General features: G+C 36.1%; 2 protein-coding genes across 2 annotated transcripts; both read left to right on the forward strand.

The window, feature by feature from the left end:
* Positions 1-1,120: 1,120 nt before the first annotated feature.
* LOC108992262 (polyadenylate-binding protein 2-like) lies at positions 1,121-10,165 on the forward strand. The gene is made up of 9 exons (XM_018966763.2): positions 1,121-1,880; positions 2,599-2,717; positions 3,109-3,765; positions 3,860-3,937; positions 4,007-4,096; positions 8,503-8,640; positions 9,077-9,253; positions 9,345-9,548; positions 9,657-10,165. Exons 1-9 carry the CDS (start codon positions 1,628-1,630, stop codon positions 9,906-9,908), a joined length of 1,968 nt encoding a protein of 655 aa, XP_018822308.1. The 5' UTR covers positions 1,121-1,627; the 3' UTR covers positions 9,909-10,165.
* A 3,324-nt stretch (positions 10,166-13,489) lies between these two features.
* Positions 13,490-15,015, forward strand: LOC108992261 (uncharacterized acetyltransferase At3g50280-like). The gene has a single exon (XM_018966762.2). The coding sequence runs from the start codon at positions 13,490-13,492 to the stop codon at positions 14,978-14,980; it is 1,491 nt and encodes a 496-aa protein (XP_018822307.1). The 3' UTR covers positions 14,981-15,015.
* The last annotated feature ends 1,525 nt before the right edge of the window (positions 15,016-16,540 follow it).

Consider the following 16,540-nt stretch of genomic DNA (forward strand, 5'->3'; position numbering starts at 1 on the left):
CTAGAAAGTCTAGTATATAATTAAGCTAGAAATAAACTAGACATTCGTATAATAACATGTAATACTAATGTATAATAACATATAATTAGACACTGAAAATAATATGTAATAATATGGTATCATAATATGTAATTAGACACTTTAGAATAAGTCTAGTATAAAAATAAGTTAGATATTAGTATATTTGGGGAGTGAGATGAGATGAGAGTTTTGTGAATGGTAGTAAGATAGTTTGAATTAATATTTTATAGGGTTTTGGAAAAGAAAAGAGAAAAAATTAGATAAAAAATATTATAAAGTTAAAATATTGTTAGAATATAGTTTTTTTATATTATTTTTGTTTAGAGATTTGAAAAAGTTGAATTGTTTTTTATTTTTTTGTTTAAAAGTTTTAAAAAATTGTAATGATTAGTTTGAAAAAATTGTACTGATTAATTTGAAAGTATTTATATTTGAGTGACATTTAGAAATGAGATGAGATAAAATGCGAATTTTGGGATGGATACTTTTCCAAACAAGCCCTAAAATGGGTTAAATTTTAGTTTTAGTTTTAAATTTTTTTAAAAAATTAAAATTTGAAATGCCTCAAAATATTCTTTTTTAAAATGGGCTAAATATGAAAATAAAAAAAAATTCCAAAACTAAAAATCCAAATCCGACTATGTACCAATTTCGACTTTGACTCTAATTCCGATAAATCAAAATTAGAATCGGATCGAAGTCTATACAAGTCAGAGTCCAACTAAATCCATGTCGAATTTAGAGAATGCAATTCAAATGTCTCGTTTGGATAGTGAATGAGATAAGATGATTTTAAATCAAAGTTGAATAGAATATTATTTTAAAATTTGAAAAAATTAAATTATTTATTATATTTTATATAAAAATTTTAAAAAATATAATAATAAAATAAAATAAAACCTGTTTCCAAGCATGCCTATTGTCACCTCTGAAATTAATCCTAGTTTTTCCCCTCTAAAGCAACAATTAAGCTTGGTTGAAGATAAAAGTAAAACCTTGAAAATCGTGGTTAGTGGATAAGCCGCCACGTGTCCACACGTGTTCCCTCTCGCTCACTCATTCCTTCGTCATCTGACTGACCATACCGGATTTTGCCGTCACCGGTCAAGATCCAAACTGCCAGGTGGGGCTAACAACAAAAACCATACCATCGGACGGTCCACGTTTCATCTCCATAACAAACCTAGGGTTTCCGCCGACCTCACAGTATAAACGACACAGCATCGACCTGGTGCTGTGCAGTGCAGTTCGTTCTGCCCTCCTCCAGGAAAAAAAAACGAAAAAAAAAAAAAGAAAAAAACCTCAGAAAAAATTATACACAAAAGATTCTCAGCTTCCTCTCTTCGTCGTCTCCGGCGAGTCTACGTTTGGATCTCTGGTCGATTTATCCCGGTTTTACCTTTTTCTATCCTTCTCTATCATCCATAGAAAAACCCCTAAAAGAATTCCTTAAGTTCTCTTCTATCTCCTGGTCTCCGAGTTGTGGCTGTTTTTCTCTCTAGGGTTAGGTTGGATTAACAAGAGGAGAGGGAAAAAAAAAAGATTGACAAAAAAACGAAAATAGAAAGGAAGAAGGATACAAGTTGGTTTTTGTTTTGTTGGTGAAATGGCGGCGCAGATTCAGGTTCAGCATCAGACTCCGGTTTCGGGTCCGAACGGTGTCCTTTCTGGCGCCGGTACAAATCAGTTTGTGCCGACGTCGCTGTACGTTGGAGATCTTGACGTGAACGTCACGGACTCGCAGCTCTACGATCTTTTCGGCCAGGTCGGTCAAGTCGTGTCGGTGAGGGTCTGCAGGGACATGAGCACCCGGCGATCTCTCGGTTACGGTTACGTCAACTATAGCAATCCTCAGGATGGTCAGTCTTTGATTCGGCTCTTAAACTCTTGCTATTACCATATCTATTGATTTTTTTCTTTAATTGACGTAGTTGCTGGTTGATTGTTATGTGTTATTATTTCACGAGTGAGCTATTTGGTTAGCATATAGTTTTCCTATATGATTGGAAAATGTGTACTTGTTATTGAAGGAAATGCATGCTTCGTTGAGGTTTTAAATTTTTAATGTGGCAAAGGTTGCGTTTTACATGCAGTTCTTTTTCGTTTCATAGTCTAGATGAAGATTTAGTTCGAGGGCCATGTGATTTTGATATACTATCAGATCGGTTAATGTTTTATCAAACTCTCAAAATATTATTGATTTTTTCTTTTTCTTTCTTGAAATAGCATCATATACAGAACAGAATGGTGCAAGCATACTTTAACGGTAGTCATTAGCATGTAATTACTTGTAGCCTTACAAGTTGCAATCATCGCAATAATTCCATATGGTTTTATTTAAATGTTTAAATGTTTTCTATATTATGGTTCATGCGATAATTTGGTTTGGCTGTGTTCACAAAGGAGTACTTCATGGTTATGTCGTCCTTTTTTCTAGCAGTTACTCTTGAGCTATTCAAATTATAAAAGAATGTTATTCTCGAGCTTTTCTTTGGTGTGAAACTATAATATATCTATTTCATCTGGTACATCCACATTTGACATTGTATTTCTCAATAATTGCTTTTACACCTACAGCGGCAAGGGCAATCAACGTACTGAACTTCACTCCATTGAACAATAAGCCCATCAGAATCATGTATTCTCATCGAGACCCTAGCATTCGTAAGAGTGGAACTGCGAATATATTCATCAAGGTATTAGTATTGAGCTAATTTTTATGTGCCCTCCCCGCCACCCTGTTTCTTCAATATTTCTGTAAGTGTAGGCATATTTGTAGAATCTATTGTTTACTGTTTTGCTGTTGGGATTTTTTCCAATTAAGGTGGATATTTTGTGTGCAAGTCTGTTAAGGAGTTTGTAGGTTGGGTTTGGTCTTAGGTATCCTGCACTCTAGTTGGTTTGGGATAATACTTCATCTTGGGGTTGGATTGTTATAGCTTCTCTCTCTCTCAAACAGACAGTGTAGTCATGTGGATTGATGATAGTGGTTTTTGTTCCTTCTGCTGCATTTCCCTTTTTTCTGGTTTGCGAATCGCTCATTGACTGTATTTGTTGTTAACTGTATCTTTCTTTCTTGGAGTGCAGAATCTGGACAAGGCAATTGACCACAAAGCATTGCAGGATACATTTTCTGCTTTTGGGAATATTCTATCAAGCAAGATAGCTACTGATGCCAATGGCCAGTCTAAAGGCTATGGTTTTGTTCAATTTGAAAATGAAGAGTCTGCACAGGATGCAATAGACAAGTTAAATGGAATGCTTCTAAATGACAAACAAGTGTTTGTCACACACTTTCTTCGTAAGCAGGAAAGAGAGAGTTCTTTAGGCAACACAAAATTTAATAATGTGTATGTGAAAAATCTATCAGAAGCAACAACTGATGAAGACTTTAAGAAAATTTTTGGTGAATATGGAAAAATTACCAGTGCTGTGGTGATGAGGGATGCAGATGGAAAATCAAAGGGTTTTGGTTTTGTCAATTATGAGAATGTAGATGATGCTGCCAAAGCTGTTGAGGCACTGAATGGAAAGGTGGTGGATGACAAGGAATGGTATGTTGGAAAAGCACAGAAAAAATCTGAAAGAGAACTTGAGCTGAAAGGAAGATTTGAGCAGAGTATGAAGGAAGCAGTTGACAAATTTCAAGGGATGAATTTGTATGTTAAGAATTTAGATGATAGTATTAGTGATGAAAAACTGAAGGAATTGTTCTCTGAGTTTGGTACAATCACTTCATGCAAGGTTCGTAAGTAGCCTCCTTGTGTGTTGAAAACCCAAAATTCTGATTCCATGACTTCTATTGTCATGGCCTTAAAAAGTTGCTTGCTCTTTGCAGGTTATGCGTGATCCCAGTGGGGTTAGTAGAGGTTCTGGATTTGTTGCTTTCTCAACTTCTGAAGAAGCTTCTCGAGCTGTAAGTCTACTTCTTCATGTTGGTCTTGAATATGCAGCCTGAAACTGATATTTTATTGTTTACTTTCAGCTTGATGCAATGAATGGTAAAATGGTTGTCAGCAAACCTCTCTATGTTGCAATTGCACAGCGGAAAGAAGAGAGAAGGGCAAGGTTACAGGTATATTGAGGAGCATACTTGGATGTTTCTTGTGATTTTCTGTGATGAACAGTTTTTTGCTGCTGCATTGTTATTTACATTAATTTAGGAGTCAAATTCCCAACAAACATGTATGTAATGTAGTGAGAATTAATTTTTCCTCCTCGTGTAAAAGATTATAATGATTTAGAATAGAAGCTGCTGTCTCTGCTGTGATGTTTTAAAAGTCAAATTGGGATCATAATAATCAGTGATTGTAGTAGGATTAGATTTTATATTGAAAATTTTGGACTAGTTTGGTTTTGCCACTATAATATATATATATATATTTATATTGAACTGATACAAAACTCTTGTTTCAGAATACAGAACTGATGTTTTAATTTTATCCGAAGTGTCATATATATATGCATATTGCTAATGGTATGCATTTTTTTAATCAATGCCAATTGTAATTGTGTAGTTGGTAAGCCTTTTCTTATACCAAAACGAAGTTTGATGACAACCTCTAATTATTTGCATCTTGACTTTGGAAAATTTATTGTGTATGCAGCTAGATTTTCTGTGGATATGAGCTGTATTAATTTTAAACAGTATTTTTCTTTAAATCTAGCATTTGATGAATATTTCTTCTTGTGAAGGATTAATATCATCTATGAATCTTCCTTAAAATCACTTATAGCTCAATTTCACCTAGTGAGTGACTGATATGGTATTTAGCATCCATAAATACCTTTACTCTGCTGGTTATTCATATTCATAATGTGGGACGTGTGTTACAAGTGCTAGTAGAGAGGCGCTAAGGGCTATAGTCTCATCTTTTAGGCTTGTAAGTTGCGCTTGTTTTAATAAAATTCTCTCTCTTCCCCCTATTAAGTTACATTAAAATTTATTTATACAAAAAGGAAATAAGAGCAAGAGGCAAGGGCCTTTGTATAGGAAGATGGTGAATGGAGCCCACATTGTCTAGATAGGAGAAATTCTTACATAATGATTCTAAGGATTTCCAATTGTCACATTGACTAGTCCCTTTTGAACTATTGGACTCATATGTAACTTGAGCTTTCCTTAGGAGGTTGTTCCAAATTGTATCAAGTCGACAAAATTCATGAATACGTCTATTGGGTTGTATTGCAATAAGTATATTTTGATGAATAAGTATTGAATATACTCTTGAGGAAATGTACCATAGGCCTTAAAATAGAACTTTAATGTGAGTTATAGTCTTTGGTGCTAGTATGCCTAGTTAAGGAATGACGACACAAAATTACAGTCATGTTGTAAAGAAGTCAATCATACGTTAGGTTTTGCCTTACTGAAGATTTATTTATCCAAAAAAAAATGAGAGGTCAACGACATAATTTTTTTGTGATAAGAGGCCAAGTCTATATGCATTTTTTTTTATAAGTAAAATAAGTATTATTAACAAGAATGGGCAACAACTGCCAATTACAAAGTATTATGCTCTATCTACAAAGGCACATTAGCATCTAAGAAAACATGAAGATCTATGTCATTAAAGTCCACAGCAATGGCCCAAGTATATAGAGTCCTAAAAAAGAAAATTTTTAGCTCTGCCATAGATCTCTCCTTATCTTCAAACGTCCTCTCATTTTGCTCCTGTCACAAGCATCACATAATGCAAGTAGGAATCATCTTCCAAATCATTTTGATCTGATGTATACCTCGGATACAGGTCCAACACGCCAATATATCCACCACGGATTCCGGCATAACCCATGCTAAATCCATCCTTTTAAACACCTCATTCCAGAGAGTCCTGGCTACCTCACAATGCAAAAGCAAATGGTTCATTGACTCACTCCCTCCTTTACACATAACACAAATCTACAATGATTATCCTTCTCTCTCTCAGATTATCTGTAATAAGGATCTTGCCTAATGACGCTGTCCACACAAAGAAAGAAGCTTTGGGAGGAGCCTTGTTTCGCCAGAGCCTTTTCCATGGAAACTGTATCTCCGACCCTTGTGTAAGGACCTTATAAAAGGAACGAACAGTGAAAACACCTCTCCTTGTAGGAATCCACCACAAATCATCTTCATGCTAGATATTTGGACGACAAGAGTACATGAGACTGTAAAAATCTGCTAAAAGCTCCATCTCCCAATCCTGTGCCGCCCTGTTGAAATTAATATTCCAGTGAATTCCCCCTCCAGCGATTTCCATAACCTACGCCACTGTGACATCTTTGGCACTTGCTATCAGGAAAAGTATAGGAAACAAATCTTGGAGAGCACTGTCGCCGACCAAGCATCCTTCCAAAATCTGATTCTGGCACTTGTACCCAATTGAAACCTAGTGTGCCGCTGAAAGACCTCCCACCCTTTTCTAATATGCTTCCATAGCCCCCTTCCATGGGCCCCTCTAACTTCTCTAGTACACCAACCCTCCCTTACACCACCATATTTATTATTGATCACAATTTTCCATAGGGCTTCGGGTTCCTTGATATATCGCCAGAGCCATTTGCCAAGTAACGCCCAATTAAACAACCGTAAGTTTCTAATGCTCAAACTGCCACTAGAGATAGGACGGCACACTTTCTCCCATTTGACAAGATGAAATTTAAACTCTTCTCCAAATCCGCCCCATAGAAAGTCTCTTTGTAGCTTTTCAAGACGACCCGCCACACCTGCTGGTATAGGAAATAAAGATAAGAAATAAGTGGGTAGATTAGAAAGTGTACTTTTAATCAAAGTAATTCAACCCCATTCTCTTCCATCCTGCCAGTCTCCTCTCCATTTTTTCAATCACTATATCCTATATTGAGCATGCCCTCAAAGCTATTCCTAATGGTAGTCCCAAATAAGTCATAGGAAGAGATGTTATCTTGCATCCTAACGTGTTAGCCAATTCCCTAATATTCTGAACCTCTCCAATCGGCACCAACTTAGATTTATCATAATTCACTTTTAGACCAGACACTACTTCAAAACAAAGCAAACATGCCTTCACAGCCCGCACCTGGTCTCGATCAACTTTGCACATAATAAGCGTATCATCCGCAAACAACAAATGAGAGATAGTGGTGCTACCCCTGCTCGGAGAGCCAACTTGGAAACCACTAATGAACCCATTATCCAACAACGCCAAGATCATTCTGCTTAGTGCCTCCATAACAATAACAAAAAGTAGGGGAGATAGGGGATCCTCTTGTCTCAAACCACGAGGACTCTGAAAGAAATCTTCTGGGCTGCCATTGATCAATACAGAGAAACGTACCGTAGATATACACCAGCTAATCCAAGACCTCCACCTTTCACCAAAACCACACCTACCCAGTAAATATAACAGGAAATCCCAATTAACGTGGTCATACACCTTTTCCATATCCAACTTACACATAATTCCTGGGCTGTCAGCCTTCAGTCTACTATCCAAGCATTCATTGGCAATTAGAACCGCATCTAGGATCTGTCTACACTTCACAAAAGCATTTTGAGGCTTAGACACAATCTTACCTAACACCTCTCTTAAGCGATTAGCAAGCACTTTTGAGATAATCTTGTATACTCCATTCACTAAGCTAATAGGTCGGAAATCTGTGATCTCAATAGCCCCTAAAGCTAATAGGCCAAGTCTATATGCATTAAAGGTTGCAAATAGATTATGATTGCAAGTAGGCTATGATTGTGACAATTTCTGGATACATATATATGATTTTGAGGTCTCAGGAAGAAAGGATGCAAGCTAGGGTTCAACACAATAAGCTTTGGTTGTAACAGAGATTAAATATATCTTTTGATAGTAGGAAAGGATTTTGTGGAGATATTTCTTTGTTGATCATAGAATGTCTTTGGATGTTATTATGAAAAAGAGATTTCATGTTTATTATAATTTTAAGTAATTGTGGATAGAAATCCTTAAGGGTTGGCTCAAGTGATAAAGGCCTTGGGTTTAGGGGTATGCTCCTCCCAGGTCTAAGGTTCAAATCTGTAAACAATCTCTAGGGGCCATCAGACTGAGAGATTTTTTCCGTAAATTACCGGAGGTGCACTTGCGGGAAACTCCTTGCCAAGGGCCTGTGTACCTCCGGGATTAATCGAGACGCTGTTCCTAGACTCCCGGTGCCAATAAAAAAAAAATGGATAGACAGATGAGCCAAAACTCAAGATTTGATGGAATTAATTCGAATGTATCCTTTACGAAACATGAGGATATAATGATTCCATGTCAATTTAGGTTTGAGCCTAAAGATTGGTAGTAGTTAAGGTATGATTGGACCTAAACAATTAAAAATATGTAAGAAAAGAAAGACCATAGACATTAATGCTGATAAATGTTTCATGTACCTTCTGCTAGTCTTTACTAAGACGTGTGGTTCTCAATGAACTTCTATGCATCTCTCCCCCTTCCCTTTTTAAACTTAATGTGTAAATGAACTTGTTTTATTTCATTTGTTCAGGCACAATTTTCACAGATGAGGCCTGTTGCAATGGCACCATCTGTTGGTCCACGTATGCCAATTTTCCCTCCTGGCGCTCCAGGTCTTGGTCAACAGTTTTTGTACGGGCAAGCACCCCCAGCTATAATTCCTCCACAAGTAAGTACACTTTATAATCCGTTGCATATTTATTAGTTCAACTAGGTTTTTGTATATGTTGTTTTACTTATCCAAAATGATGGTAACCATTTCTTCATAATTGTTTGATCATTTGTCACTTGTTAGAACTATTTGGTTGATATAAAGATTCAATTTTAGTATTGTTTGATATTCCTCTCTCGCAGTGTTTGTTGTCAATTGTCTCCATTTGACATTATTTAATGGATTTATCTCCGGAGCATAATTTTTTGTTTCTGGAAGTCAAATGTAAATATATTATGACTGTTCTATTAGTTGCAGTAATATTTATATCAGTATCTGTTTATTGATTGTGTTTCATCAGCTATTCTGAGTGGTGATAATGATTCTTTTGGCAATAATATTTCATTTTTCTTGTAACAAAAACTTCATTAAGATTGGCAAAAATATTTCACAGGCTGGATTTGGTTACCAGCAGCAACTAGTTCCTGGAATGAGGCCTGGAGGGGCTCCAATGCCAAATTTCTATGTTCCACTAGTCCAACAGGGTCAGCAGGGCCCGCGTCCAGGAGGCCGGCGTGGAGCTGGTCCTGTGCAGCATACGCAACAACCTGTGCCACTGATGCAGCAGCAGGTTGGTTGAAATTCGAATTTTCTTATGGTTTTCATTTATGTTCTGGTTCCTGCACATGCCTCGTTGAAAATGGTTGTGTTTTGTTGCCCAGATGCTTCCTAGGGGACGTGTCTATCGTTATCCACCTGGTCGCAACATGCCAGATGTTCCAATGTCTGGTTTGGCTGGAGGCATGCTCTCAGTTCCTTATGACATTGGTGGTGGGCCAATGCGAGACGCTACGCTTGGACAGCCTATGCCTATTCAGGCTTTAGCTACGGCTCTTGCAAATGCTACGCCTGAACAACAGAGGACGGTGGGTCCTGACCTTAGTTCTTTTTTACTTTTAGTTTGCAGTACTCTTGAAGTTTTGAATTTAACTGCTCTCTCTCTCTCTCTCTCTCTCTCTCTTATGGGTGGGCAGATGCTGGGTGAAGCGTTATACCCTCTAGTGGATCAGCTGGAGCATGAGTCAGCAGCCAAGGTTACCGGTATGCTCCTGGAAATGGACCAGACTGAGGTCCTTCATCTGCTAGAGTCGCCAGAGGCTTTGAAGGCAAAAGTAGCGGAGGCCATGGACGTCCTGAGGAATGTTGTAAATGCTGCACAGCAGCAGGCCAACAGTCCTGCTGATCAGCTAGCTGGATTGTCTCTGAATGACAATCTTGTCTCTTGAGCTGGTCGATTGGAAGGGGGCGGCACATTTGATGTGTGGTTTCAACCATTTGAATTGACTTCATTTTTTTTTTTAATAGGGGGCACCTGGATTCTGTTCCTGGCATTATTACTTCTATTTAGATTTTAAAGTTGGAGTTTGGCTATGCTTCGCATTTCTATATTGTGTAGGATTCTTATCTTCCTACATCAGCTTGTGTTTTGGAAACAAAATTTGAATGATTTTGACTTTAAGCTTAAGCTATTGTTACCATCTCATTGCCCACTTCCTCCTTTTGTTTTGGCTAATATTTTATTGTCTTCATTACTTAGGGCTGCTGCAATCAAGAACAATATACTTAGATCTTAAGTAGCATGAACAAAAAAGAATTATCTTGATATGCAATTCTTCGGTGCTAAGTAGTTGAAAGTATAAAGTATTTGTTAGCAGTTTAGAATTGGAAGTTTTATCAATCGGAAAATGAGAGTATATTTTCAAAACTCACTTGAGATTCTTCTTATTTATAATTCTTCAAAATTGTTATCATTCTATCGTATCTGGATACGACATCAAAAGCAGTTCTTTATCAATGTCAAAATTTTAAATCTTGTGTTTTTGCAGGGATGGCTCAAAACTCATGTTTCGTTTTGTTCTAATTTTGTGTTCCTTCTATCCTTTTGATTTAATTCTAGATGCAATTTGCATCAATGTCAATCCGGATGTTATCTTATAATTTGCAATTTCTTGAGTTTTGTTAATATTACATTTTTTTTTTAATTTCTCAAAGTTTACGTGGCACTCAAGACATGTAGCTAGCTTATTCATGTTATGTTAATCTCTGACATGATATTACGGCATGTAACAAGAAGAGTTTGAAAATGAAAAATTATATTCATCATCTCTATACACTATATATCACACTTTTTTTTTTAATCTTATCAAATATGTAGTATATGGATGATGAGTAAAAGAATTCAATAAGTTTAAGAAGAATAAAACTAAAAACAAATTTTAAAAAATAAAAATAATAAAAAAAAAGTGTGGTGTGGTATGTGGAGATGATGAATAGTAAAGCTCTTTGAAAATTTCCATAAAAGTTGTACCAAGAAGCATTCAAAAAAAGTATTATCCTTTATGGTACGTAAGAGTTGAGGTCTCGTTTGGTTACACAGATAATATGAAATATGTAATAATAGTGCAATAATTTGTGAATAGTAATGAAATGATTCGAGTTAAGATGTTTTATATTCTGGAAAATGAGAAAAAAAATTGAATAAAATACTATAAAATTAAAATATTGTTAGAATATAATTTTTATTTTGAGATTTGAAAAAGTTGAATTGTTTTTTGTGTTTTATTTGGAAGTTTGGGAAAATTATAATTCTCAGATAATAATTGTATAAAAAAGTTAAAAATTTGAAATTGAAAGGTGTTTGTGTTTAAATGTTTGAATGTTGAGATGAGATGGATTAAGACCATTTGTGAAACCAAACAGGGTTATTCTATTATCAAGCCGGTGTGTAGAGTACACCATCCACATCATTTAAATAGTAAGATCTGATTTATAAAATTCAAATTTTAAAATTTTTCTTTCAAATCAAATTAAGTCATATAAAGTATAAACATTTTACTAAGTTTGTTATTCACACCGACTTATAAATAAAATTTTTCTTTTAATAATGAGGGAAGTGGATTAGCTATGCAAGGCATATGCATGAAGCCATATATGAAGCTGCAGAGAAGGCACTCAACTCAAGATCAAGGCCTCTCTCAAAGAATTCCTTTCACAATTTCCCGATCGATGTCGGATCTTCCCCAAGTTTGACAAATCTCTCAGAGTTCGTCATCAAGCCAAATTAGCATGCTTTAGAAGATCAGTTGAAGAAACCATTTTACTTGACGCCATGGGATTTAATTAGCCATGCCATCTGCACACTACATTCAGAAAGGTCTTCTCTTTACAAAGCCTCCTCCATCAGCTGATGACAAAGATGACTGCAATCGTCAAGACTCCCTTGTCCATTTCTACCCTCTTGCAGGCCGCCTTGTGACCCCCAAGATTGTAACAAATATAGAGGGGTGCTTATCTTATTATTTCATAATGTTTACATCATTTCATGTCAACTGGTTACAAAGACTTTTTGAAAGAGAGCTGTAGATCTTGAGTACAATAATGAATGTCTATTTTTATATCATATCAATTCAATCCACGTTGTCATTTTATTCGTCATCTTTTCATCGTTGTATGATCACGTGACATAACTTTTTTACTTGACGCCATATTTTTTTAAAATTTTTAATATGTCACGTGGTACCACAATGCCACGTCAAGGGGATAATGAATGGTATAAATTAAAGGGTATAATAATATTACTCATATAATAATGTGTTTATATCATAACTATGAGTTTTTTTTTCTCTCAATTTTAATATTTGGATGAAATAATAGATATTCTTTGATGGTGTACCGGAAGATTAGTGATCACATGCAATAACTTTGTGTTTATTTACGAGACACTAACTAAAAAAAAAAGGTTTTTGTGCTTTATTTTGTTACGGAAACTGAGAGTATAAATGATTAGAATATTTGATTTTCTTTTGATATCAAACATTGATGGCGCACAATATTCGGCTAGGTTCAGTCCATTGGTAATGCATGGCAGCCGCCGGCGCACAATGTTTTTGACCAAGAACTCTGATCAGCAACGGTTGCTCACCCCATACCTCACACCTGACGTGTGGGAATTTTAGGTCTCGTTTAGTTGTTAGATTCAATTAAGATTAATTCAGTTCGGTCTAATTTTAAATTAAATCTAACATCTAAATATCTGACTCTCAGAGTGGGTTTGGATATACAAATTTATCTTATCTCATCTCATCTATCTCATCATTATAACTTTTTTAAATTTTCATACAAAAATATAATAAACAACTTAATTTTTTTAAATTTTTAAATAAAAATAATATTTAATAATATTTTATTTAACTTTCAACAAAACATCTCATCTCATCTCATCTCATCTGAACTCCAAATCCACCCTCAAATTACTAAACTTATCTCAACTCAAAACTTCTTTATAGGGACTTGTAACCTTTTCCAATTCAACACTTATTTACATCCAGGATCCACAATCTTTTTCAACTTCTAGTAAATACATCTAAACTCATCTTAACATCTAAATACATAAACTCATCTTAAGTAGATTCTACAAAGCTTACTCCACTATCTCAATTTATTACTATTCATAAAAAAAAAATTAATTCAACTTAATTTAATTTAACATCGAAAGACATTCATACATATATGTGTGTGTGGGGAAGAGAAAGAAAAATAAAAAAAATAAAAAAAATAAAGAAAATGAAAAAATGAAAAAATAAAACCCCACACGTCAAGCGTAGGTGTGGGATTTTGTTTATTGGAATTAAGCACTATGACCTTTGTCGATGATCTTTCGTTTCCTTAAGAACATGTGGTGATGTTTACATAATAATGGAATGCTTCCAAAAGGATATAAATGGCAGCTCCGATCGATGAGAGTTTAAGCAATTAATTGAGAAGACGATCGAGCAAATTAAGAGCTTACCGCTTTTACGTGTTTGCCATGAAGCATCGATTCTTACCCATCCAGCTTCTGAAACAATATTCAAGTGATAACCGATTCTTGCCCAGAAATCTTCATTGCTTCAACTGCATAAAGCAGAGGAGTTATTCAAAAGAACACACTGATCGGGAGATTGAACCCAAAGTTCGACAGATCTCAGAGTTCTTTATCAAACCAAAGCATGCTTCAGAGGAGTCCAAGCAGCCTTTGTACCTGGCTCCATGGGATCTCACCATGCTTTCTGCACACTACATCCAGAGGGGACTTCTCTTCAGAAAGCCTCCGGCAGCAGATGGCCGAGAAGGTTTCCTCAAAACTGTCTTGGACAGGCTTAAGCGCTCCCTTTCCCTTACCCTTGTCCATTTCTACCCACTTTCCGGCCGCCTTGTGACAGAAATGAATGGAAGCCAGCCTTCATGCTTGATTTTCGTCGACTGCAACCACAGCCCTGGAGCTAAATTCATCCATGCAGCAGTAGATGTGAAAGTATCTGACATTCTTTCACCCATTGATGTGCCATCCAGTACTGTTCAATCGTTTTTTGACCTTGATAAAGCTGTCAACTTTGATGGCCATACCTTGCCTTTGCTTTCTATTCAAGTGACAGAGCTAAAAGATGGCATCTTTATAGGGTGTTCCATGAACCATTCCATTGCAGATGGAAACTCTTTCTGGCACTTTTTGAACACCTGGTCTGAGATCTTTCAGGCTGATGACGATATTTCGATTTCACGCCCCCCAATCCATAAACGATGGTTTCCTGATGGTTATGGTCCAATCATCAACCTCCCTTTCACCCACCAAGATGAGTTCATCAGCAGATATCAAGCCCCAGAACTAAGAGAGAGAATTTTCCATTTCTCATCAGAATCAATAGCCAAACTCAAAGCAAAAGCCAACGCTGAGTGCAAATCCGAAAACATCTCTTCCTTCCAGTCCTTGTCGGCACTTGTCTGGAGCTGCATAACGCGTGCACGCCGTCTTCCACAAGATCAGATAACAAGTTGCAAGCTGATGATTAACAACAGATCAAGAATGGATCCGCCCTGGTCTCAGGACTACTTCGGGAACTCCATTCATATAGTGGCCGGCGTAGCCACGGCAGGCGAGTTGCTTGAACGCAATCATGGGTGGGCGGCGTGGCAGCTGCACCAGGCCGTGGATAACCACACCGACAAGGTGGTGCGGGGGTGGCTTCAAAACTGGCTGCAGTCTCCTACTGTTTCACAACTTTCTCGATATTTTGATCGATACAGTTTACTGATTGGGAGTTCACCCAGATTCAACATGTATGGGACCGAGTTTGGAATGGGGAAAGCAGTGGCAATAAGAGGTGGGAATGGAAACAAGTTTGATGGGAAATTGTCATCATACCCAGGAGATGAAGGTGGGGGAAGCATAGATTTGGAGGTGTGCCTTGCGCCAGAGACAATGAGTTCTCTCGAGTCTAATTTTGAGTTCATGGATGCCGTCTCTGTGCCTCATGATTAGCTGCATTTAGTTTGCGAAGCTCTAACCCTTTTGAGGATCCTGCAATATTCATCCAATGGGAAACAAAGCAAATCATGAAAACAAAGTATTGTATCTTCTTGCTTGGATATATTGCTACAGTTTCATCCCAAAGGAAATTGAGAATCTTGCACTTGACTTGTACATTTGGATCTTGTTTTTAGCATTACTCACTGAAATATTACTACCAAGAATATCTCATTAGATATATTTTTATTATTAGCCACTTATAGCCACAATAAAGGCAAGAAAATTGCACTGTTTATCGTGATGTTAAATTGAAAAACTAATTTTATTGTAAAGTAGATCTAACGTATTGTAACAAATCATGTCAGTTTGTAGATTTACTTTTATAGAATCTCTTTGTACTATAACACTTTTCTTATTCAATTAACAGTGCTTTCTTCTTGTTCTTCTTCTTGTTCTTCTTGTTCTTGTTCTTCTCCTTCTTCTTCTTGTTCTCCTTCTGCTTCTTCTTCTTGTTCTTCTTCTTCTTGTTCTTCTTCTTCTTGTTCTTCTTCAGCCCGTGTAAACATTATTTCTGTCTTTTATTTGGTACTTAATTTAGGTTCATAACTCTCATACAAGTCGTCTTCTTCTTCTTCTTTTTTTGCATTTCCCTGTGTTTAGCCCGTGTAAACATTATTTCTGTCTTTTATTTGGTACTTAATTTAGGTTCATAACTCTCATAACTTGTATGTTTTCCTCTAGTACTACCTGATCACATGCTTGGATGATGAACATTACTGTCTTGCATGCCAACGCTCTCTAATGTATTTTGAACTCATTGAGCTTGAGACAAATATATGAGACCATCAGAGGTGGATATGAATATAAAAATACATGAGATGGGTCAGTAATGCTGTAAATGAAATTAAGCATTAGTATGAGAAAGTTGGTGAAGTAATATTTAGCAAATTATTGATTTGAACATGAGAAAAGACTAGGATGGATAAGTCTTGGGGTTGCTAAGATGTAAGGGATAAGGGACTTTGATCATGAAAACCTTTGCAATCGATAGTAGGCATATATCTGAGTCACAAGATCAGAAAAATGGTCCTGAGCATGGTTGTCGTGGAGAGATTGCAGTTAAAAGTGTTCTAAAAAAGAATAATTATTTTCATCAACTACTTTTTACTATCCCACACCCCACATCCTAAAAAAAAAAAAAAAAAAAAACTATCAAGTGTGAGGTGTGAGAATGAATAGTAGCTGATGTATATAGCAAAACCTTCTAAAAAAAGCTTGATTTTTTTTGTTAAGGAGAAATAATGCTAACTTTAGCCGTACAAAAGTATACTCACAAATTAACGTAACTTGATGTGATATGTTAGATTATAATATTATTTTTATTGTAAAGTAGATCAAACGTATAAATCCGCTGGACTATATCTCTAGTTCATTCTGTGGTTTTTTTTAAACATTTTTCAAACATTTAAAAAAACACACACAAATTCACTAGTAGTAATTTTTTTAACTATATTAGGAAAAATGTACTGGTGGTAAGTTTATTTTTGTATACTCTATTTATGGCTATAATAC

Source organism: Juglans regia, chromosome 6 (assembly GCF_001411555.2).
Source record: "Juglans regia cultivar Chandler chromosome 6, Walnut 2.0, whole genome shotgun sequence".
Classification (NCBI taxonomy): Eukaryota; Viridiplantae; Streptophyta; class Magnoliopsida; order Fagales; family Juglandaceae; genus Juglans; species Juglans regia.

Excerpts from the sequence above, each read along its gene's own strand:
- LOC108992262 (XM_018966763.2), top strand. The coding sequence starts at position 1,628 with ATGGCGGCGCAGATTCAGGTTCAGCATCAGACTCCGGTTTCGGGTCCG. Across the intron at positions 1,881-2,598 it reads CTATAGCAATCCTCAGGATG|CGGCAAGGGCAATCAACGTA; the intron begins GTCAGTCTTTGA and ends TTACACCTACAG. Across the intron at positions 9,549-9,656 it reads CGCCTGAACAACAGAGGACG|ATGCTGGGTGAAGCGTTATA; the intron begins GTGGGTCCTGAC and ends ATGGGTGGGCAG.
- LOC108992261 (XM_018966762.2), top strand. The coding sequence starts at position 13,490 with ATGAAGCATCGATTCTTACCCATCCAGCTTCTGAAACAATATTCAAGT.